Raw genomic sequence first — 22,587 nt, 5'->3', positions numbered from 1 at the left:
CCAGCAATATGATAGCTTTTGCTTATGCAAGTTTAACAAACAGCATAGATGGGTAAAGTGAACACAACTGTAAGGCTCATTAATGTAAAAAGTCAGAAGAAGAAAATTTTCCCCTTCCACTTTTTCCTAGTTACATTTGCAGAAATGTAGAATTCTAGCACAGAGAAAATGACAGTGGTATCATACTTCGTTTAGTCTCTGTAAAAATAGATGAAAGCAAAGACTTGACACTGAACATCAAGGGAGGGGGTGAAAAGTGGTATTGGCATAATGAGGTTATTCGTAGGTTTCCTTAAGTCACAGACGTAAAAATCTAACCACCATCAGCCATAAAAGCACACATTTTGGGTTTTCTCAAAAAACAAGGTACAGTTCACCTTTGGTTTACCTGTGAACCTAATGAAGCCAAAGTTGGTTTGGTTTATGACTTTCTTCTGTGAGAGAGGTAGCCTTACCTGATGTCAGGATGTTCCAGTATCTTAACTTCAGTGGACTGGCTAGGCTGTTCCTTAGTCATGCAGCAGCAGTCTGACACCAGATGGCTTGGATGAGTAAAGACTCTAAAAGCAGGCAAACAAGGAAGACCCTGAAAGTGATAGCTAAACACATGTACCCAGTTAGCTGTGGGCAATCAGTTGGGCAATGCTTGGCATCCTGCTTCTGGAACAGAAGGAAGAAGAGTCAATTTGGTTAAATTAAGGTATGACACACTGATGATACAGGCTGAGAGCTCTGGTTTTGAGTTGTGCAAGTGGGTTTCCCAGTTGGCATTTTAATAGACATAAACAAGCACAGAAGGGAAAACTAGATGTTTTCATTTAAACAACTATTTGGTGTATCATTCCTCCTGAGCTAATACGTTTCACTTCTAGTTTGGGAAATCATCTTACAGAAATATGTTCTGTCAAACTGTACCTCAAATTTTGAATGAGTTTAACTGTGGGAAGTGGGATATTGTATGTATGTTGTTTACACGTGGGAACAGAAAAAGTATTCACCTCTGTCCTACAGGACTGAAGCGTACTTCAAGGACAGTTACACAGGTAAAACTTCCGGTTTTTACAGTTTCAGTTGATCCAGCACTGCCTTTCAAGAATATCATAATGATTTCCAAGGTGGCTACAAGTACTTGAGAGAGGATGGAATTTGGTCATAGGGTATTAATCATACCAGCACTGCATGTTCTTATTCTTCAGGATGTCACAGAAGTAATAAGCAACTTCAGAAAGTATTTGAGTATTCCAGTATTCCTTTTTATTTGCTAGTAATTCTTACTTACATTTTAAGGTTTTGGCATCTAGTTTACAAAATGAGGAAGTATTTCCACAGTGCAACAGAACATGATACCATAGATTGTTTATAACATCATCTTTTTTTATTATATGAATAATTTAAATACATTTAAAGATATTTAAACTGAGTAAGGAAGGTCAATTAAATCTTTAGAGATATTGCAAAACTTCACTTGAGGTATTACAATTACTTCACTGAAAAACACAGCATTCTTTTTTAGCTGGTTTGTCTAAGGTACACATCTATCACAGTTTTGCTGGGAAAGGGCAAAAATTATTAAATCTATGGGGGTTATCCATGAAGTGCCCTGAGTGGAGGAACAGACTTGCATATCAAAGCCATGCTACGTTACTACTCTGATAACCAGCATTAGCCTTTTGCTCAAGTCTCATCAAACACTGCCTGAGGAATCGCTATGTGCTCGTCCTTTTTCTTACCAGTTTAACTGAATGACCGTATATGAAATTTTGATGCATAGTGTTGTCTGACAGCTAGATGAGTTTTTAAATCCTGCATGTTTTTGGAAGAATGAAAAGTGTGTGTAATAGCACAATAACTTATAACAATTTACCATATGTAACATTCATTTGTTTTGATCCATATTTTGTGAATTCTGATGCTCTTAAGAATCAGCTCCTACTAAAGAAAGCACAGTGATCTCATTTTCCTTGTGTACAGTGACTTGCTGAAACTGAATTTGTAAGAAGTGAAACAAAACAAACATTAGGGCATCTTACAGTGGTTGTAAGTGAATTATGGCATATTGTATTCATGTGGAGAGCAATTGCAATTGTGTGTAGCATGCTGAAATATGAGTAGGAAAAAGCTAAAAGCACAAATATTTTGTGACCAACATTTTTCCTGAGGTATGAGAGATTTCATTGTAAAATTTCTTAGGGGATGATTTATTTGCTGTAATCAATTTTCCAGTGCATGTGATGTTTTATACCATGACTTATTCTATGCTTTATACTATGAATTTGTAGGAAGAAAAGTTTCAAGATGATTCGATCCCAGTCTTTGTCATTACAAATTCCGTCTCAGGAATGGAAAGCACCATCAGCCAATCCTGTTCTGTCTCCTGCAACACCAGTTCTTCCAAGTGGTTTTCTGCCAGTCCAAGTGCCATATGACGTACCAGAGTTTCAGAGAGTTTCAATTAGTGGGGACTACTGTGCAGGGGTAAGAAATGGTATTCCCCGCCCCCCCCTTCTGTACCTGGGGGGAGTTGGTGTGGGTGAGGGGAAATCCCAAACCACAAGGAGCTAATGTATATAAAGTGTGAAATGCCATTATATTATGGTGCTGTGTGACAAACTGTAAATAGCTTTATGAACCCATTGATTTGTAAAAAGGTTAAAGTCAAGGTCAGGTCGTTTTATACTTTTTATGATAAAAAAATAAACTAAATAGATAAAAACATAGTCATAATAAATGGGTAATATTTGGTAGGAGAAAAAAGTTTGCATATGTGTTGCACGTGTATTTGGACTGTGCTTCTGTCGCTGGCTTCCTGAGACCTTGGGTAAGATCCTTATGGTCAAGCCACATACACTTAAATTTCTGGAAATTCTGTCTCCCTGTTCCTGGTGTGGATTCAGTTTGTTGCTAAACCTGCTGTTTTATTTTTTGTCAGCATTTATCCAGGCTTTCCTTTCAGGTTACAGTTGATGATTATGAACAAGCTGCCAAGGGCCTGGTGAAAGCTCTTCTCATTCGAGAAAAGTATTCACGTCTTGCCTACCATCGTTTCCCAAGAACAACATCTCAGTATTTGTGTAGCATGCAAGATGAAAAATGGAAGGCTGAAGATGAAGTGTGTCCAGGTAAACATCCTTGTTCTTTTAAAATCTAGAAATAAACCCATGCACTGCTGTAGTAACGGTAAGTTGGATTTTTGTGATGATCTCTTCTGAGTGTCCTTTGACTCTCTTAATTTATTCTGTTAGTGAGTGGTGTAGAATCACTGGTGGACCTAAGTTACAAATCCTGTGTCTAATCTGAAACTTTGAAGCTGCCAAAAGCTAAAAATCCCATACTAGACGCTCATTGATTATTTCTTGTTTTTTGCAGCAAATGGGATGGTAGGTAGCACACTTGTGTTCCTCCAGGAAAAAGCTATCTGGATACGGTTTAAAGTGAGAAGTCACTCCTGGTCTTGGCATACTGAAATAAAAGGGATTATGAGCTCATCTACATTGTAAATTGAAGCATGATACAGACATGCCGCTTAGTAAGCCCTGAGTCAGTAATTTCATAGGCATGGTACACAAGTCAAGACTGGAAGCTGGTATAGTCACATTTGTTGGGCATTCTGCCTGGGTTAATAAACTGATCTCTCAACAAGGCTTATTAGGTTGAAAGTATTCCCCACTATATATGTCACAAATGATAGTTGTCACTTAAGTGGGTCGTGTCTTGAAAACTTTGCTTGTGCATTCAACTATTTGCAGTGCTAGTTTTTGGATTAGCCTATGAGGAGCAACCTTTGGTCTGTACAGAAGTGCCACTGCAGATGTGCCCGTATGGTTGGCAATGGATTCTCAGCCATAAAATGACATTTTAAACGAGTATTCCTCTAGCTCAGTGATTGAAATAGGGTAAATTAACATGTTTTCAAGTGTTATATAGAAAGAGTGTAAAGAGAACAGTATACTGAATATTCATGACAGGAAAGATATTTTCGAACAGCTGCCAGGGAGATATTTCCAAGCTATTTTTAGGTTAATAACTTTTTTTACCATTATGATTTTAAACTTATGGAATAAACAGTAAAATTTCATTACACAATCTCTTAATTAGTACAAGTTTGAGCTGGACAGCTATGAATATTAGAGATAAGAATGGTATCAGTTTATAACATACATTCAGGTGCTCTAGGTGAATAAAAGAGTTGGTTAATTACTTTTCTATGTTGGCTTAACTGCATAGGGAAAAGAAATCTCAGTGATAAGACTGAGCTCAAGTTGATATAAATGTAGTTGAGATGCTTATTTTATGCTAGTTCCATTAGTGAGATACTGTAAAAGAAGCAATGAACATTCACTAGCATGAGCGATAATGTTAGAATGCTCACATAAGCTGAATCTCCCAAAAGTATTTGTGTTTTTTACCTTATTTTTTTTGGGGGGGGAAGTAATTGGGATTGCAAATCTGTACTGAACAAATCCACAAAAAAACAACTACTGCCTTGGTCACGGTGAGAAGCACTGACTCTTGAATTATTTCCTGCTCTACCGTGACTGAAATACATTCAGTAATGATTGAGAGAAAGAGGAAACAGTCCTAGTATGTATGCACTAGTCTAGCTCATTGGACTGTGGGAAGGGTAGAGGTGAAGTAGTAAGGCACAGCCTGTTCTTTTCTGACTGATGTTTCAATATGAGAACAGCTGCGTTACTGTGTGCTTAAATACACACTTCCAAAATTACTACAGTGAGTCAGAAAGCAAAAAGAAAATGATGAAGGTTGGTATGAAGTCAACAACTGTTTTATTGTTCAACATTCTCAACTGTACTTTCAACCAAAACTTATTCTGAAACTTGTGCCATCTACATTAGGAAAGAATAGTATTAAATCTTTTTAAAGATTGGTTCAGAGAATCTAATAATATATAATATTTGAATTAAGGTAGGCACTTGGCTTAGAGAGAGTCTGCAATTAAAGCCTGTCAGAATAAAGTTGTGTTGTAACAACACATCTTTTGTAGTAAATGAATATGTGATTTTAATGAAACTATTAAGATGTTAGAAATGAAGCATTATAGAAGCAGAAAGTCCTTTTTGTATTTTTTTTGCCTCTTGTGAAATTATTTCTTCTAAATGTAATGTAAATTTATTTCCAGATTTCCATTCACCCCCAGAAGAAAATGAAGATCCTTACAATCTTGATGATGCTCCAGATAATTTGGATTATGTTGTCAAAATAAAAGGTGGCATTCCATTTGTTTATGATAACAAAGAAATGATGGAACTCAATGAGCCTCGGAGTCTGCCATATCCTGACCTGGAGACCTATACCCTTGACCTGAGCCACGTCCTTGCTCTAATTGCTGATGGCCCAACGTATGTTTTTCTTCTCTGCCCCTTCAGGCTGCTGGTTACTTTTAGTTTAATACTTCTCACTTTTGTGATATTTCATTCCTCAACATACTCACTCTACAGTAATGTTGTGTTTCGTCCTTCTCAAGCATTGATGCATCATGGAAAGATTTAAAAGGGGGGAAAAAAACCCAAACCACAAACTAAAGAAATTAAATACAGTTGTTTCTTTTCATCAACCATGGCAAAATGAGAAGCGGTTAACAGAAAAGCAAGAAATTGGCCAAATGTTCCCATTCAAGTCAAATCTGACCCAAACTTCTTAAGGCATGGGAACTGAAACTTAAACCTCATTTTTTTTTTTTTTTTTATTATTTTGTTTTGGACTGTGCTGAATTTGAGGTTTTTGAACAGTTGTCTGGAATTTTCATGTCTGTTCTAGTCTTGCTGCATGAAGAGAAACCCTGCATATGTAGAGTGTACAGAACAGCTCAGCAACTTAAATATGCAGTCTGATTTGTTCCAGATGGAAATTAACTGCTCGTGTGCTGCAAAACTGATCCACACATACACAATCAAAATAGGTCTGAAATTTCCCAGAACCATCAAACTCTTGGGAAATTTCTAAAAACCAGAAACAGAGCAACCCTCGTACAGTTACTGACACTCATGACAAAGCAATGTCCTTGCCCTGTGCATACGAAAACATGTGCATCCAGTTTTTAAGTTTAGTTCCCAGCTGAGGACTGGAAACATAAAGGTTTCTCATGGCCTCAGCACTAGGAAAGGAAAAGAATCCACCCTAGGATAGAACAAAGCAGGGACTTAAGACTGTTCTTCTGAAGTATTTACTCTGCCTGCCGGCACTGCATTCCTAGTTCTTCTGCCTTTGACAAATCATCACTTACAGTGTGACAAGTTAGTCACACCTGATGCATTCTTTCCCCTTTGCGTCTGTGTCTGACACCTGCAGCATAATCTGTCCACCTGCATTGATAGTGGCAAAGCAGATGGGTTGAACAGAACTGTTCCGTTCCCTGAGTGCTTCTTTCCAAGAGCAAAAGCCTATGCTGCTGCTAGTATTATCAGCATCCCTGTGCCAACTCAAAGCTAGCTTGAGTATGTTTGTTTACAATATGCGATGGGTAAATGCATTTCCAGTTTCAGTGTGTTATATTTCAAGAGACAGATAATTGAGAAAATTTAAGGACAAGGAGGAGAAACTTGAAACAAAAGTCATACTGGCGCCCCTTCTTTTTGCAGCTTTTGTTAACAGTCTTTCTCAGGAAGACATGGGTAAGAAAGGCCTCGGTAGAACATAGTAAGAACATGCAGCACCTTTGTGAATGTTGGAGCAATCATCTGCACCTTTCACTTCTTGAGATTAAGCTTTTTCAGGCTGATTCACACTCCCCGATAAATACACACAAAATGAAAGGAAAAAGTCTTTTCAGTAATCCTGTTGCATAAGCTCTTCATATGGTATTGTTTCCCTGTTTGCAGCAAGTGCTTTCCTGTCATATACATCTGTTGCACACAGAGGCTACCTGGAGACCAAGAACCCGTTCTTTCATCTTTGCTTTTCTTAAACTGGTGAAATTTCACCCCTACTTCTCAGTCTTCTGCTCTCTTGAATAATAGTATAACCCAACAAAGGCTTTCTGCAGCAGGCAAATGGGTGTTGATCAGTATCAGACACAATGAGACTGTTTGAATCAGACTTCCAAATTCATAATGGGATCTGTGTCCCTTTGAGGAGAGATTGTCAACAATAAAGGAGAAAAAAGAAGGCTATTACACTAATAGTGCAACAAAAATATTGTAGATTCAATAAGAACTGACAGATGGTGAAGAGAAAAAACGATGCCATTGGTTAAAAATAGAATGAAAAACATAACAGAAGATGAAAGCAAAGACAGGAGTAGGCAAGCAGGAATAAAAAAGCATGATTTCTCTAAGAGCACAAGAAATTATTTTGGAAAACAAGTATTTCTGCACAGTATATGTGTTTCTAAGGCATAAAAAATGAAAGTATATTGGATCTGATCTTGGCCTCACATTGAAAAAGCAAGTAAACTTTGGGTAATTTTTAAAAAAATTAGTTCCATAGTGAGTAAATCTGGATTACAGGTTGCTTCTGTTATATATATGAGGTGATCTGCTCTATTGGAGATACAGTTTTAGAGTAGTAGCAGTTGACGTCAGATTTTATTACAGGTTTTATTCTTTCTCTGATCATCATTACTAAAAGGGCTGCAGTTTATGCACAGATACAGTAATAAATACTTGGACAACTTAAAGGACATCAAAAGATTTATGTAGAGTTCTGTTTGAGGTTTCACTAATATCTTTGGTCTGAAACCACATTTGGTATTGATTTACATATTTGTTAACCGGTGGGATAATTTGTCTTGGTCTTCATAAATAATTAACAACTTGTTTTTACTGTGAAAACTTTAAAGTTCTTTCTGAACTTGAAATACAAAGTTTTAAATTACAGTTAATATTTTTTTTCTTTTACAGAAAAACGTATTGTCATCGGAGGCTTAACTTTTTAGAATCAAAATTTAGTTTACATGAGATGTTAAATGAAATGTCAGAATTTAAAGAACTAAAGAGTAATCCTCATCGAGACTTTTATAATGTGAGAAAGGTAAGTGTGAAAACGATTAAAGTCATGACATTGTTTTTAGTAAGTGTCCCAGCGATTTGGATTTTCTTGTGTGAGGCGTAGATGATATGCCAAAGGTGGTGTGTGCATACCACTCAATTGAATTGCTTTATTTTAACAATATTAAAATTTTCTACCTGGGAACACTCCAGGAAAATTAACTTGAATGTAAGTGGGTTGAATGGATTATGCTAAAATCATCTGTTTACTTATTCAGACTTAACGGGGCCTAATTGTATGTAGATTGATTTAAAGGAGTGAAAGAGTTAATCAAATGAAACTCACTTGGATTATGAATAAAAATATCCACATGGAGGTTTAATTAATTTTGTTTAATTCACTGAAAGATATTCAAGTGCATTTCCCTGCTTTCATATAGGTAAGTCATACTAGACTATAGTAGGAACAGCTGTATAGATTTTGGATGCTGTCATTAGTATCTGGTAAAAAAAGTCTGTGAAATATTAAATAAAAAGATTGTTGTTTGAGTTATATTCTTAGCTGTGTCTGAGATACTGAGATGTATTTAGGAGACAGGTAGGGGAAGCAAGGAGCTGATTTCCTTTCTGAGCATACTCACACCCAAGGGACCTGCATTCGCTTCAAAGCGTGGAAGCAGCAGTGCTGTGCTGCTTCGTTTGCTTCCCTTTCCTGAAGTTAGGAGGAAGTTACTGGAGAGATAATGCTTTGGTTTGATAGGTGAGATTTCTTCACAAAGCAGTAGTTGTTGCTGGTGTTTTTAACCACTTAAGGTCTGTTTTGCATTGCTTCTATATGCAACTGGAAGAAGTAGTCCTTGTTTAGATCAGTAGTTTAATCCTTGTTGTGTTTTGGTCAGTACTAGTACATTAAAAAGTACTTGGACTAGTGTTGGCTGCTGAATGCTACTGTTGTGGTGATAAACTGTCAAATAGAAAATGTGCTAAACAAAAGTGTTTGATGAATGTACCCCTGTCTGTCACAAGGCTAGAAGCAGATGGATTGTTAGATAAATTGTAATTAATTTCACGATTTTATCTGTTAAGTGTATGGATGGGAGGATCTATTAGCTAATTCACTCAAGCAAGACTCGAGTGGCAGAGGCTCAACTCCTAACTCAACAGTTTTCTTGCATAACCCCGGACAAGATATTTATTCCATGCCACATTCAGATAAAACACCTCACTAGCTGACAGACACATTAATAATAAAACACATAGTGACTAAGAGGTGTGAAGGACAGAGGTGTGGATCGAGTAACTGCCTAGGCAATCAATTTGATTACTGAGAAGCTGTGATTAACAGGATTGTACTTGCTAAGTTCAGCTTTTGATTTAAAAGCAAATATTCAATGTCTCTGGGCATATCTTAATTATTTTCTAATTATCGACTATTAAATAAGCCAATCTACAAATAGATTCATGTTCAAAAGCACAAAATGCGCATCGCTTCCCCTCTAGCAATACCCGAATTCAAGAGAGCAGGAACAAGCTTGCGCTTGTCTGGCAAAGATTATTCCTACTGCTCATTACTGCTTTAAAAATTCTTGCCACACAGAGTTAATCTTGCTTAAAGTAGTATTTTTATGAAGCACTCTATGGAAAGTAGACTGCATTGTAGACAGAGTTCTTGTAAGCCCCCAGATAATCTTTTTTTCCCTGTATCTTGCCTAACCCAGGTAATGTTTGGATCTGTAACTTCACCAATGTGCTTCTTCCTTGATAACAGTGTCAGCAGTGAAACTTAAAATATGAAACAGACACTTCTAAGGCCTATATTTTCAGGATGTCTCTGTTAGTCAATCCTAAACAGTGTGTACTGCTCACAAGGAAAGCCAGAAATAAGATTCACCTCTCAAAAGAGCTGCTACTGAAGTTGTCCATTACATCCCTCAGACACAGTGTGGAGATACTGGTTCAGTCTGTTTGCTTATATAAAAGAGCCAAAGTAACTAATGTAAAATCCCAAAATTAAAACAGTTGGGAATGTAGTGGTGAGGTCAATAGCAAACATGTATTACTGCATTTAGAAAGGTATAGTAGAAAGCTGGCCAGTGTTACTGGCTGGCATGACAATCAAAGGTTACTGTTCTTTTCTCCCCAACTCCCTACCCCCTTTACCCTGCTTTTTTTCCTGGTTTAGTAGGAGTTCTCCTCCAGTGAGCTCATCTATTTAATAAATCCCAAGATAGGGCTCTTATTAAATAAGGGAAATGCATGTGTGTATCTTACATATTGGACTTAACTAGAATACAACCAAAGATATGTTTTGCACTGATCAAGCTGGAACTGGAAAATTGCCCTTTAATAACCAGGCCAATATTTTTATAGAGACAAGAATCCACACAAGACAGTGTGGCTGGCTCCATGGGCTCTGCATAGGAGGCAGACAGCTGTCTGTAGGAGAACGCCAACTTTTGGGGAGACTCTTGAGTCTTCCATCAGCAGGGTTCTCCTGCGTTCTCCAGCTGATGCATAGCAAAGTGCAGTCAACACAGGTTCTCCAGGTAACTCCTGGGATGCCTGCATTAAGGGTAAAATTAAGTAACAAGAGTTTAACTCTACAGCACACAAACTCAGAACTTAGTTTTAGCCTTTTTGTACTGGGGTGTCTTGCCTACCAAAGCAAGTACCTGAGGGTTTTTGAGCAGGGCTGCCAGTAGACCACTGTGCCCAACAGCCTCAGACAATTCAGAGCTGATAGTTCATTTTTTTAGCTGAAACACACCTTCAAAGTAAAGGACCTACACCTGAATATTACTTTATTTTTATTAAAAAGTTGCTAATTTAAGAAGGCATTTACTGTGCTTTCTTGGTCTTGGAGTTGTTGTTATTAGGAACTTGTGTTTGTCTCTAGTGTTCTTTATAGGGGGGAGATTGTTGCCTTCTTTAAAAAAAAAAGTGAAGCCAAGATACGTGTTTACCTGACATGTGTTTGCTACCTCATGATGTATGTCTATGTACTGCATTGGCAGGTGTCCTTCACCACAAACAGCTTTGATAGTGTTTTCTTAAGATGAAAAAATGACAGCCTAAGCCTCCTTCCATATTCTGTCTGTATTTAGCCGTTATTTCAGTGTGTCAGCAAACCAAACCTGAGGATATGTCATAGCAGTGATGTTTACACATCATAGTCTTCTGCCTGCAGAGTCACTAGCTCGGATGCCTAGCCCCGAGCCCGGGTAACTGCGCGGAAGAACGCGGGTTCCAGAGTGGCTTACAGAGCCCTGCTGAACTCTCTGTTGCAATAGCTGGCTGCTACTGTGACATACCGTTTGGTCTAGATTATTGTAACTGATTTTTGGGTTTTTTTAAGTTTTGGTTAGACAGAAAGGAACTAGCTTTTGTTGGTGACCACGGGGTTGAAATACCACTTGTTACTTTTAAGAAGGAAATTAGAGTGGGTTGATACACTTCAAAATTCTATAGATCTCTCGAAATACCGAATTAAATTAATAATGTCTGCTTTTTAAATGTCTAATTAAAAGCCCCGTGAATGAACACTGAATCTATACCATAACTTCCCTGAACTTTGATTCATTCTAAGGTTGATTTTTTTCTTTTTTTTTTTCCCCCTCATTAGCTAGTTACTGACTTTAGTGATGAAATTCGGTTTCACCATATAAACACAAGGTGGTAGTGAATGGGAAGACTTATGGGTTAGCATCAGATTTAGAGGACAGGAATGCCTCTGTTAGCGTACATGTAACGGTGCCTTACTGCTGCTAACTGGCAGTAAAGCTGTATTTTGTGCTTTCAAAACACTGTGCATACTACTGTCTTGCAGAGATTCTGAGGTAAATTCTTGTGTCTACCCTCAGACTTGCAAGTGAGCACAAAGTACTGATCAGGCAGAAAGGCATCAGTCAAGGGGCAGAGCATGCCCGCAGCGAGTTTGCTGATGATACAGACCTGGGAGGAGCGGCTGGTTCCCCAGAGGCTGCGCTGCCATTCAGCGGGACCGGGACAGGCTGGAGAGCTGGGCGGAGAGGGACCTCATGAGGTTCAGCAAAGGCAGGGTAAGGGCCTGCACCGACGGAGGGACGACCCCGGGCACCAGCACGGGCCGGGGCTTGACCTGCTGGAGGCAGCTCTGCGGAGAGGGCCCTGGCAGTCCCGGTGGGCAGCAAGTTGCCCCGAGCCAGCGGCGTGCCCTCGCGGCCAGGAGGGCCAGCGGGACCCCGGGGTGCACGAGGAGGCGCGTGGCCGGCAGGTCGAGGGGGGTGATCCTGCCCCTCTGCTCTGCCCTGGTGAGGCCGCACCTGGGGTGCCGTGTCCAGTGCTGGGCTCCCCAGTTCAGGAGAGACGGGGAACTGCTGGAGAGGGGCCGGTGGAGGGCGGAGAAGATGATGAGGGCACTGGAGCATCTCCCTGATGAGGAAGGGCTGAGGGAGCTGGGCCTGTTCAGCCTGCAGAAGAGAAGGCTGAGGGGGATCTTATGGGTGTCTACAAATATCTCAGGGGCGAGAGTCAAGAGGACCGGGCCAGGCTCTTCTCAGAGGTGCCCCGCGACAGGACAAGGGGCAACGGGCACAAACCGCAACACAGGAAGTTCCTTCTGAGTATGAGGAAGAACTGGAGAGGCTGTGGAGTCTCCTTCTCTGGAGACATCCAAAACTCGCCTGGACACAATTCTGTGCAGCCTGCTCTAGGTGCACCTGCTTTAGCAGGGGGTTGGATCTCCAGAGGTCCCCTCCAACCCTGCCCATGGTGCAATCCTGTGAATCATTATAATGCAAAAATTCTATAGCGACCACATAAAAGAAAGCTTTTCCTCTGTTCTTTCTTTTAGTAATCAAAAGAACAGGAAGATAAATTTCTTTGTCTTCATAGCAGTGTGTTTCTGTATTCATGTGAGTACAAACATTATAGGGCTTGATTCCATGCAATTTGCAATGCGTACAGCCAAACAAGAAGCTGGAGACACAGGGATTTGCATCTCCTGTCTCCCTTGTTCTGGATGGCCTGAGTATGAATTAGAAAAGCTCCTGAGGGGCTCAGCCCAGCTCTAGGGATTATTTTGGCTGCCAGGTACATTACTGTGCTACCCTAGGGCAGAGTATTTTGTGTCTTTTGCCTCTCATGCCTGTTACAGGGCTGCAAGGAAAGAATCAAGCTCATTGTATAAAGCTGTTGCATCCTGTCTGAAAAGCTAATGCAGTATGAATGTATCAGTAAGCAGGGAATCTAGCAGTGGGATGTGGAATGATTTCCCATCAATCCAGCACTGAAGTAAAGACTGCAGAGGATTCAGTGTCAAGTTCATGAAGCCCATAGCCGTTGGGGTGGAAGTATTTATGAGTTAAAGTGAATGTGTTTAGAAAACCAGGTGGCTTGCAGCTGTGGATACTACTAATCTATGCACTGGAAGAGTTCAGTATCATTACAAGGGCTACCCTTGGCATTTGTTTTTGCTGTATTTATCACTGTGAATGTAGAGCATATGCCCAATTCGCTGCAGTGCTCTATTTCTGATGCACACAGATAAGCATCCATAAAATAGAGCAGAAATGGATTTTTTTGGAGATTTGAGAGACAATGGAAGGAAAGAGAAGTAGTGCGGGAAGATGAGGGAGGCAGAGTGGTTTAGGGAGGTGGGTGCTGGTGAGACACGATTTGGAGGGCAGCTTCTTCAGGCTGTAAGTTGTACACAGGTGTAGCCGTCTTGACTGAGAAGTACAAGCATTTAATCTGCAGAGCCTGCAGACAGAATGGCGTAGGTGGGCAGGTCAGTAAGGAAAGGAACAGGCGAGCCTGAACTGAGATGTGGAGGAAGCCTAAGTTGGCTTCGTTACATGGAGAATTGCTCAGCGAATTCTACAGTCCTTTAATGGCAAGAAAAGTGATGTCCATCATTGCTTGAGTGAGATGATGGAATTAAGAGAACTAAGGAAACCTTTGCGTTAATAATTCTTTTTATTTGTTAAAAAGGTGAGTTTGCTGAGGGCACGTTATGTGTTCCAGCACAGGTTTCTGACAGTAGTCGTATTTCTTCTTTTCATTGACGATTAATGTGACCTTGAGTAAAAGGTTTCCTCCTGGGGGGAGGGGAGAATAAGAACTGATCAGGAAGTTTGGCTAAGGATGTGCAGCTGAGGGTTTTTTCTGCTAAAGGGAAATTAGGCTGGAGTGGCAGTCTGACAATTTTGTAAATGCAAGCAGAATGTTTGCAAATAGAAGGAAAATGACTTTGTGGTAGGGGCTTGTTACTCATAGCCCAGAAAAGCCTCAGCTTACTTCATGTACTGTATGAAGAACAAAATCATAACAGCTTCAAATGTGACTGGTTTTGTCTTATTTTGGAGGAGGGAGAAGGCAAAGGGGGCATTTGTCACCCTTACATGAACTCAGTCTATTCAGATTATTTTAGTAGATGCCTTTCATAATAAATAACAATGAAATTAGTAACAATTTCTTAGCATAACATTTCAAATAAAAATAATAATAAAAAATATCCCTAACCAAATCAGACCATATAAGCTATGTCTTAGGATTCTGTGTTTAGATGCTTCATTTAGATAGGCTTGCACCCTGAATTGTGAAATGCACAAAAGCATACACACCAATTATGTCCTAGGGTAGGTCAAAGCTCAAGTCATTAAAACTTTCCATGAAGAGTTGCATTGCTTCTGAAAAACAATGAAGAAAAAGCTGTGTGATACTCCGTAAGACTTCTGTTGTTACTGAATTTGCTGCTTACCTAAAGTTTAGAATATACTAGGTAGTTTAAAAATGTAGCCAAAGTACCACATATTTACTGGTAAAAGCATGAAAGAGACTCCAGAAAAGCCTTTTTACTCCTGGGAAAAAAATACATTCAGGGAGAAGGATGAGGGAAAATTAAAAAAAAATAAAAAAAAATAAAAAAAAAAAAAAAGGAAAATCTTGGTTCTTGGAGAATAAGCCTGGTGTGGCTAGCTCAGCTACAGAGCTGTGTGTGATATGCTTGCAGGGACAGCAGAAGATCTGACAGGAGCTTATTGAATTGGAGAGGCATATTTGAGGTAATTATTTCTCAAAGGCAAGCCAGACTTTAAAAGAAATGCAGTTAGTACTGTGTCATGTGATCCTTGCATACAAAAGAAACAAAATGTCTCCTTGCTTTCTGTCCTTGCCCTCCTAACAATAGTGAATTCATGTTGATTTAAATAAAGAGGAAGTGTTTTGGTTCAGTTTGGTTTTTTTCAGGACTCATTAATTCCAGTAGCTGAGCCACCACTGGAAATAGTGCATTCTGAAATGCAATAAACGACATTTACTCAGGTTCCCTACACCTGTTACTGTATGCCTATGACTTGCTTTTCCTGAATGTTTATAGAGTTTATAGGGCATCCATTAACTGTTATTTCACTCTTCTATATAAGGTGACTAAGCCTTGTAGTTAGTAGTATTTCACTGGTCCGGGAAGAGTTGAAACTATTTGTTTCTAAAACAGATTATTAACCTGAGTAAGCATATATATGTGTAATGCACTTGGGTTCAAACGTCTATACAAGTACTCTGAGGAGTATAATAATATATTAAGTAGAGCTATTTTTACTATTTTGGACACAGCATTGTTTACTGTGCATTAGTAATGAACTTCATGTTGTGTGCTTTGAGATAGTAATATGTTTCTTGCTTTTTCATTTAGCTTTAAAGTGTCTAGCATATTCAAACAAGGCAGTGATTAACAATGCAATGTTAATGTTTAGGATTCAGTTTATATCCTAGTCTTTGGTAATGCTATTAATGTTCACGTGGAGATAGATTTACTCGTAGAAGGCTGCAACAACTTCTGTATTGATAAGCTGCAAATTGAATGACTGCTCGTGCCAAGTAAAACAGTGGCATTTCTGTGGACTGTGTGTCGTAACATAAGCTGAGGTTTAGATTGCAGAAGTATGGCTGTTACTTACTCAGACGTTCCGTAATCTGTTTCCTACTGATTCCTAAAAGCAGATCAGGATGTCAGCTACTTCTGTTGGTGGAATCTGAAAGCTGCAGACACAGTCACTACACAAAGGGTGCACTGGTCTCACGTTGTGCATGTCCGTGTTTGCAGTTTCCTGGACAGAAGAGTCCTGGATGAGAGTCCCTGCAGAGCTGTAGGTTCCATGACTCCTTATAGCTGGTTTATCTGAGAATCCCTTCTAATGTGACTTCCCACATACAGGCTATGCGGCTCTTGTTGGGAGCATATCCCTGGGAACACTAGTTATTTGTGTTTTAAAAAGCACATGGTGCAGCGGGTTCAAACTGCTCCAGTGTAGTAAGTATCTTTAGGAACTTGTACCAATGTCAGCATCCACCTTTGGTTCTTGTTACATCATTGCCCGTGAGATTGAAAAGCCATCTTTCTGCCTTGTGGTCTCTTTTGAATGTGCAAGTACCTGCATACAGTTGATGAAGTTAACTCTCCAAATGCATCCTGAAAGCCAAAAAAAGTTTCATTTTTACAGTCATGTGCCAATGTGGGTTTTCCAGCTCTTATTTCCCTTTGTGAGATTTCTTGGGAATGTTGTCAGTATTCAGGGTTTTTTTAAACCTTTGAATGTAGACAGCAAAACTGGATGCGTTCCGACAGCTGTATTACCAGTGTTGTGCAGAAGCAAGATTATTTTTTATTTCTTCTTTGAACCTCCTTTCTTACTGTGTATGAGGCGTTAGAGTAACCATTTCCACTAGTTTCACATAAGACTTTGTGGTAATGTGTTACTTGTAATGATTCCAAACCATCTCTTACCAATATGTAGGACAGTGGTGCTTTTTAGACTTACCTGAACAATCCTGCCCTTGTGATGCATCATCTTGAAACTTGTATTACAAACTGCCTTGCTTCCTGCTCCTTCTGCAGAACCGTCTGCGGTAAGATTTGTCTCTAGCACCAGGCAGATGTTAGAATGAGTGAAAGCTGGGATTGCTTCTGACCACATCCCAGCGCTCATGGCCCTCTGTGTCCAGGCAGGGCCTGGGCTGGAGGGAATGGGAAGGTCAGCAGACGGGTCGCAGCACTGTGGCTCCTGGGTGAGCTGAACTGCTGCTGCTAGGGCTTGGCAGGCAATTTCAGAGTCTTGTCAAGCTGTCCCTAGGGCCATTGTGTGTCAGCTGTGAAATCTAATCAGTGGTTTGGTTTGTTCTGGTTTTAAACTGATAGGAGCTTGTTGGTAATTTAATTGTTTTGCCTCGGACATAGATTAGCCTGTTCTGTTGTTCAATCAGAATTTCTCAAGGAAGTTCAAAGCAAACGGACCCTGGAGCAGCAGCTCTGCTGCTCCACACACTGGATATTCCTGTGCCGTTGGATTCCTGAAGGCCATTATCCTGGCGAAGGCTTGTTCTTCCCTTTCAGGTACTGCGTCCTTAGGAACTACAATTAGTATTACCTGCCTTTTCAAACAAGAAGAAATTGGTGAATATACCTGGTTTTCTTCTATTCTTTCTCAGTGTAGTTAATAAACCTTTGACTGCAGGGAGCCACAACTGATTTGTTATGCTTACCTGCTGGAGGCGCATAAGGAATTACACACGCTGAAGGGAAAACTTAAATCCACAAACCAACCTCCAAATCTCATTGGGTGTTTCTCTGGATTGTGTTCTAATATAGGCTGCTCAAATAGCAGTGCAAGCTTCTGAGCAAAAGAAAAGCATACCTATGGAAACTATTGGCTTCTTGTCAATTTTTTTTTTAAAATGGGACTTCAACAAAAACCTGAAGGAGTGCTCTCAGCCCTGCTGTGAAGCTTGCACCTCCCTTGGTGTGTGAAGAGATCTGAAAAAACTGAAAAATCTGTCAGCATCATGAGTTGCTGTATTATAATTAAACTTGGAAAAAATAGTGACAAAATCTCTCACGTGTACATTTTGCAGTTCTGGTGACCTAAGATGTTTCATGTGGTTGAAATACAAAAACGAATTATGCTTTTGGAAATGGCTGAGAATTTCAGGTCCTTTCAGTGAGAGAGGATGGTTATAACTACAGTCTATAACTGGAAAGACATCATCGATTCATGGATGGAATAAAAGGATACTGAAGGATCAGAGTGTCCTTTGAGAAAGTATCAAATTTAATCTGAACCCCGGTTCTGTGATTGGCACTTACAATGCATCTTAACTTTTTGAAAATATTCTTATTTAAATAGGAAACTATTAATTGAGGGCTATTTTATTTATAGTTCTGCTTATTGAATAAGTCCTCCAAAACCAAAATCTTACAGTTCTGAAATATTTTGACTTGCTTAGGTACTAATCCATTTGTTACTTAAGGAATATTTTAGAAGGCTTCAGTCATTGTTGTCACTGACATAGATACTTGCTAATTTAAGTTTATGTATATGGATGATGATCATGAATAACCTTTTGATTTCAGGTTGATACTCATATCCATGCTGCTGCTTGCATGAACCAGAAACACTTACTGAGGTTTATTAAGCACACCTATCAAACGGAGCCTGACAGGATTGTTGCAGAGAAAAAAGGCAAGAAAATGACTTTAAAGCAAGTCTTCGAAAGCCTTCACATGGACCCTTACGACCTCACTGTAGACTCTTTAGATGTCCATGCAGTAAGTCTATTAAAGTGGCAGATAAACAAGAAAAAGCTAAGTTTTCTAAGTGTGAAATTCTGGTTTCTACATCTTTTGCTTGATAACTTATTAAATCATAATTTGAACTCATGCATTACTTTGCATGTTTAAAGTAAGTTAGCCTAGGCTTTTTCTTTCCCGTGCCTTTTATTGTTAGGCAGTGTAATTTATAAACTGTCGTGTGTACTTAAGACAGTGGTTATTTGGGTTTTTTCCTCCTCCAGGGTCGTCAAACATTTCATCGATTTGACAAATTCAATTCCAAGTACAATCCAGTTGGTGCCAGTGAGCTGAGGGACTTGTATTTGAAAACTGAGAACTACATTGGTGGAGAATATTTTGCTCGTATGGTCAAGGTAATTAAGTTTCAAGCTTTTCCAGCTGTAGAAAAATGAAGGTTTGTAAAAGATCTGTGACGTTGTAATTGTACCTAGAACTAACACTGTGGTTAAGTGATTCCGAGTATTGGGCTTACTCTAGCAGCTGATCACAGAAAGAGCTCTTCTAAGTCAGCCACTGCTGCTTTCTAAATAATTTTATGAATTAGAAACTCAAGCACATAGCCTGTGTAGGAGTTCAAAGCAGAGTTCTGTGCAGTTTCAAACTAATGGAGAGCAGCCAAGGGTCAGTTTACTGGCTTAGTATCTTGTTAGGATGTAGTTGGATAGTAGTAGCTGCTAGGGAAGGAGGAGCTAGGGAAGCACCTCTGCATAAATCTAGATCTGCACATGCATGCACAGGCTTCAAATTAATTTCTTACAATAAAAGGATTAGTAGTTTTCATGAACTAGATGTCAGTGCTCCTTAAATGTACAGAAGCGCTTGTCTAAAATCAATAGTCTTAAAATTGCTTACTACCATGGATTCTGGGTCACACTCTGCATTGGTCTGCATATTTTATGTAGTCGTTTACTACAGTTTAAATAGTATAATTCTCATGTACCGGTTTTAAACATCGGTCTTGCAAAGGTGTTAGTAATTAACTGCACAAGAATATTGTCCTCTAAATCTAGGTGTTACAGTTAGATATACTCATATCTGAGATAGCTTGCTAGTAGAATATTTAGATGCCTAAAATAAAAAAATAATAGACAAGAGATTCCCTTTACCTTTAAAGGATGACAATACAGTTATGTCTGGTCTGAGGAAAATACAATGATTATATTACTAGCTGTAAATGATCTTTAGTGTCCATATTAAAGCAAATATATTTATTACTTAATAGGAAGTAGCCCGTGAACTAGAAGAAAGTAAGTACCAGTATACAGAACCCCGCTTATCCATTTATGGACGGTCTCCAGATGAATGGCTGAACTTGGCAAAATGGTTCATTAAGCATAAAGTTTATTCCCCTAATATGCGCTGGATAATTCAGGTTCCCAGAATCTAGTAAGTAATCAGGAGCTCTTGGTAATTTTAATAGTTTGAAATCATACCGATGACTTGTTTTAATTTCTGATATTTTCTAGATGGTTTATGAGCTGTCCTGTAGTTGTACTTTATAAGTCACAGTCTGGGAATTTATTCTTGACCATTGCTGCAGTTTTCCTGACAGACTGGGAGGGGAAGACAGGAGATAGGGTTTGAATCTACTCTTTTTGAAGCTATTCAAAACTACTGTGAATCACTTGTAGTCTGAAGATACTAAACCTAAAAATTACAACTGGGTGAAGTTAAGCTGCGTTCAAAGTCAAGTTAAAATACAATTTAGTAATGACTATAAATGAACTCTTGAATTCCATAGAAGAGTAGAACATACTCTTTTTTTTTCTTTACAAACAGTTTACAAACTGTTATCAAACTTCCTCAAGATAGTGACTAAAGGACAGTGAACTTGGAAACGCAACCCAGATTGCTGGTTTGAAGGTTAAAACAGTATCAGTTTTTCTTCGTTTTTAAGCATCCTTTGGGACTTTATTGAATGGTTCTTTGTTTCTAATGCTGTATACTGTAATACAGTCTCCCATGATAATTTTGTCATCCTCAATAGCTGAGCTTCATGTTTTCGCTGTCATGGTCACGTATATCCCCCAGAGTGAGTTTCTCATTAGGGAGAAAGTTTCTCTCCTTCAGTTTTTTACGTAGCAATTCCTTACTTACATAGTAGAGTCAACACTTTCAAAGTCATGTGAACATAACACACTGAAGTACTGTTCCTCTTTTCTGAGAGGCTCACTAAAGCGGAACATTCTACTTTCATTTGGAGCAGCTACAGCTTTGGAAAACAGAATCTTTCATGAGAGGTAATTCCTTATCTCCCTTATTAGTACTTGGATTGCTGTAAGGGAAGGGGTCACCATTCTTGAGATAGTGTCTCCATTTTTTGAGCAGTCGAGAGCTTCAGCAAAGCCTGGATGAGGTAGAGTGCCAGGCAGCACAGGCAACAGAGCACAGAGACCATCCCTGCCCTGACATAAACTTTTAATTTCTGAATCCTGGTAGAACTGAAGCTGTAGAAATAATACACAAATAATAGAAACTATGGAAGTGGAGAAGAAATAGAAACTGATTAAAGAATGATCACAACTGTGTATATTTTTTCCCCTTCAGTGACATATTTAGGTCAAAAAATATTCTGCCTAGTTTTGGGAAGATGTTGGAGAACATCTTCGTACCTTTGTTTGAAGCAACAATCAATCCCAAAGAGCACAAAGAATTGCACCTTTTCCTCAAATATGTAAGTGTGTTTGAATTTTCTGTCTTACCTGAAATGGATCCTCTCCTACTCATAAATTTTGTTTGTCCACAGCTGTTCCCAAACACTAAAAAAAGCTTCTTTCTCCGTAGATTACTTGTATTATTGTTTTAAATCCCTTACATACAATTTAATAAAAGCCTGGATAAGGTTCTGTTGTCAGATAGTTGCCGTATATTCCCTCAGAAACAGCTCAACAGCTATTTATTTGTCCTCTCACTAATCCTCTCTATAAAGAACGACCAAAAAATGCTCGCATGCTCTTGTGCAGAGGGAACATCGTAATCCAGGATGTGCACTTTGGGTTTGCCTCTGGGACTGGCCTCCAAAAAGGAGGCAACCAAAAGGTAGCACTGTGTAGATCCTGAAGGGACTCGGGAGAGGTGGGGACGTAGCTGCTGGGACATGATTAAGAGACATTTCTGACTATGCCCCCACTCAGAACTCTGAGGTTTCCTGGGAGCCTCTGGCCTCTTCAGCTGCTTTTCAAATAACAAAGCAGAAGAGTTTAAAAGATTATAATCTGGATCTGAGGGAGTCTTACAGGCCTGTGCCCTCCACAGCGGCCTGAAGGTGTTCATGCACCTAGGTCTCCTATTTGCCTCTGATCACAAAAATGGGAGAAACTTCCTTCAAGAAAACCCTTCATTCCTGCGGTTGGCATGGTGTCCCAGGAGGGCAGAGCAGCAGGACTGCTAGTATAAGGAGGGAAACCAAGAAGGAGGACTAGATGCTTTCCACAAGCGAGTCCTGAAGCAAGAGTAAGTAACACTGAAGTTTGCTTGCTGATTTCTGTGAATCTCTTCTCCCACCAGGTGACTGGTTTTGACAGTGTTGATGATGAATCCAAACATAGTGGCCATATGTTCTCTGACAAGAGCCTTAACCCTGACCTCTGGACCAGCGAGAAGAATCCCCCGTATAGCTATTATCTGTATTATATGTACGTGAACATCATGTTGCTAAACAACCTTAGGAGGTAAGTAGTCAATTTTCTCTTTCACAAGCTTCTAGAAAGAAAAATCAATAATCTTGGTCTTGGTCTAAGTCAAGTGTCTAGACTGGGTATCTTTTGAAGCAGTGGTTATCTTGCATTATTTTAAAGAGTCCAAGAGGCGTACATGAGTTATTTTGAAAATGCTAACAGCAAAATGAATTCAAATGAAATATTCAGAAATTGTAAAGACATCAGATTAATATCTTCGTTTGATATTTGTGTGTATTTTTTTTGTGTGAATTCCTTACACCTGAATATGTCAACCAAAGCAAAAGAAGAAATCCCACAAAATTAACTTGTGGATCTTTGCTTGGATTTACAGTGGATTTCCACATATAAGGTACCTCTT

At 39.3% G+C, this 22,587-nt stretch overlaps 1 protein-coding gene across 3 annotated transcripts in view; it reads left to right on the top strand.

Moving 5' to 3' along the window:
• Positions 1-22,587, top strand: part of AMPD3 (adenosine monophosphate deaminase 3) — a 36,324-nt gene that overhangs the window by 3,983 nt on the left and 9,754 nt on the right. For all 3 annotated transcript variants that reach the window (XM_056354677.1, XM_056354675.1, XM_056354676.1), the window contains exons 3-11: positions 2,280-2,475; positions 2,954-3,119; positions 5,138-5,357; positions 7,857-7,986; positions 18,331-18,525; positions 18,771-18,902; positions 19,772-19,935; positions 21,097-21,223; positions 22,057-22,220. In XM_056354677.1, the coding sequence (XP_056210652.1) occupies positions 2,280-2,475; positions 2,954-3,119; positions 5,138-5,357; positions 7,857-7,986; positions 18,331-18,525; positions 18,771-18,902; positions 19,772-19,935; positions 21,097-21,223; positions 22,057-22,220 (1,494 nt within the window). The remainder of the gene's footprint in view (positions 1-2,279; positions 2,476-2,953; positions 3,120-5,137; positions 5,358-7,856; positions 7,987-18,330; positions 18,526-18,770; positions 18,903-19,771; positions 19,936-21,096; positions 21,224-22,056; positions 22,221-22,587) is intronic.

The sequence above is a fragment of the Falco biarmicus genome, chromosome 10 (assembly GCF_023638135.1).
Source record: "Falco biarmicus isolate bFalBia1 chromosome 10, bFalBia1.pri, whole genome shotgun sequence".
NCBI classification, from domain to species: domain Eukaryota; kingdom Metazoa; phylum Chordata; class Aves; order Falconiformes; family Falconidae; genus Falco; species Falco biarmicus.
Note: the sequence above shows the minus strand (reverse complement) of the source record. Positions and strands in the feature narration are given on the sequence as shown.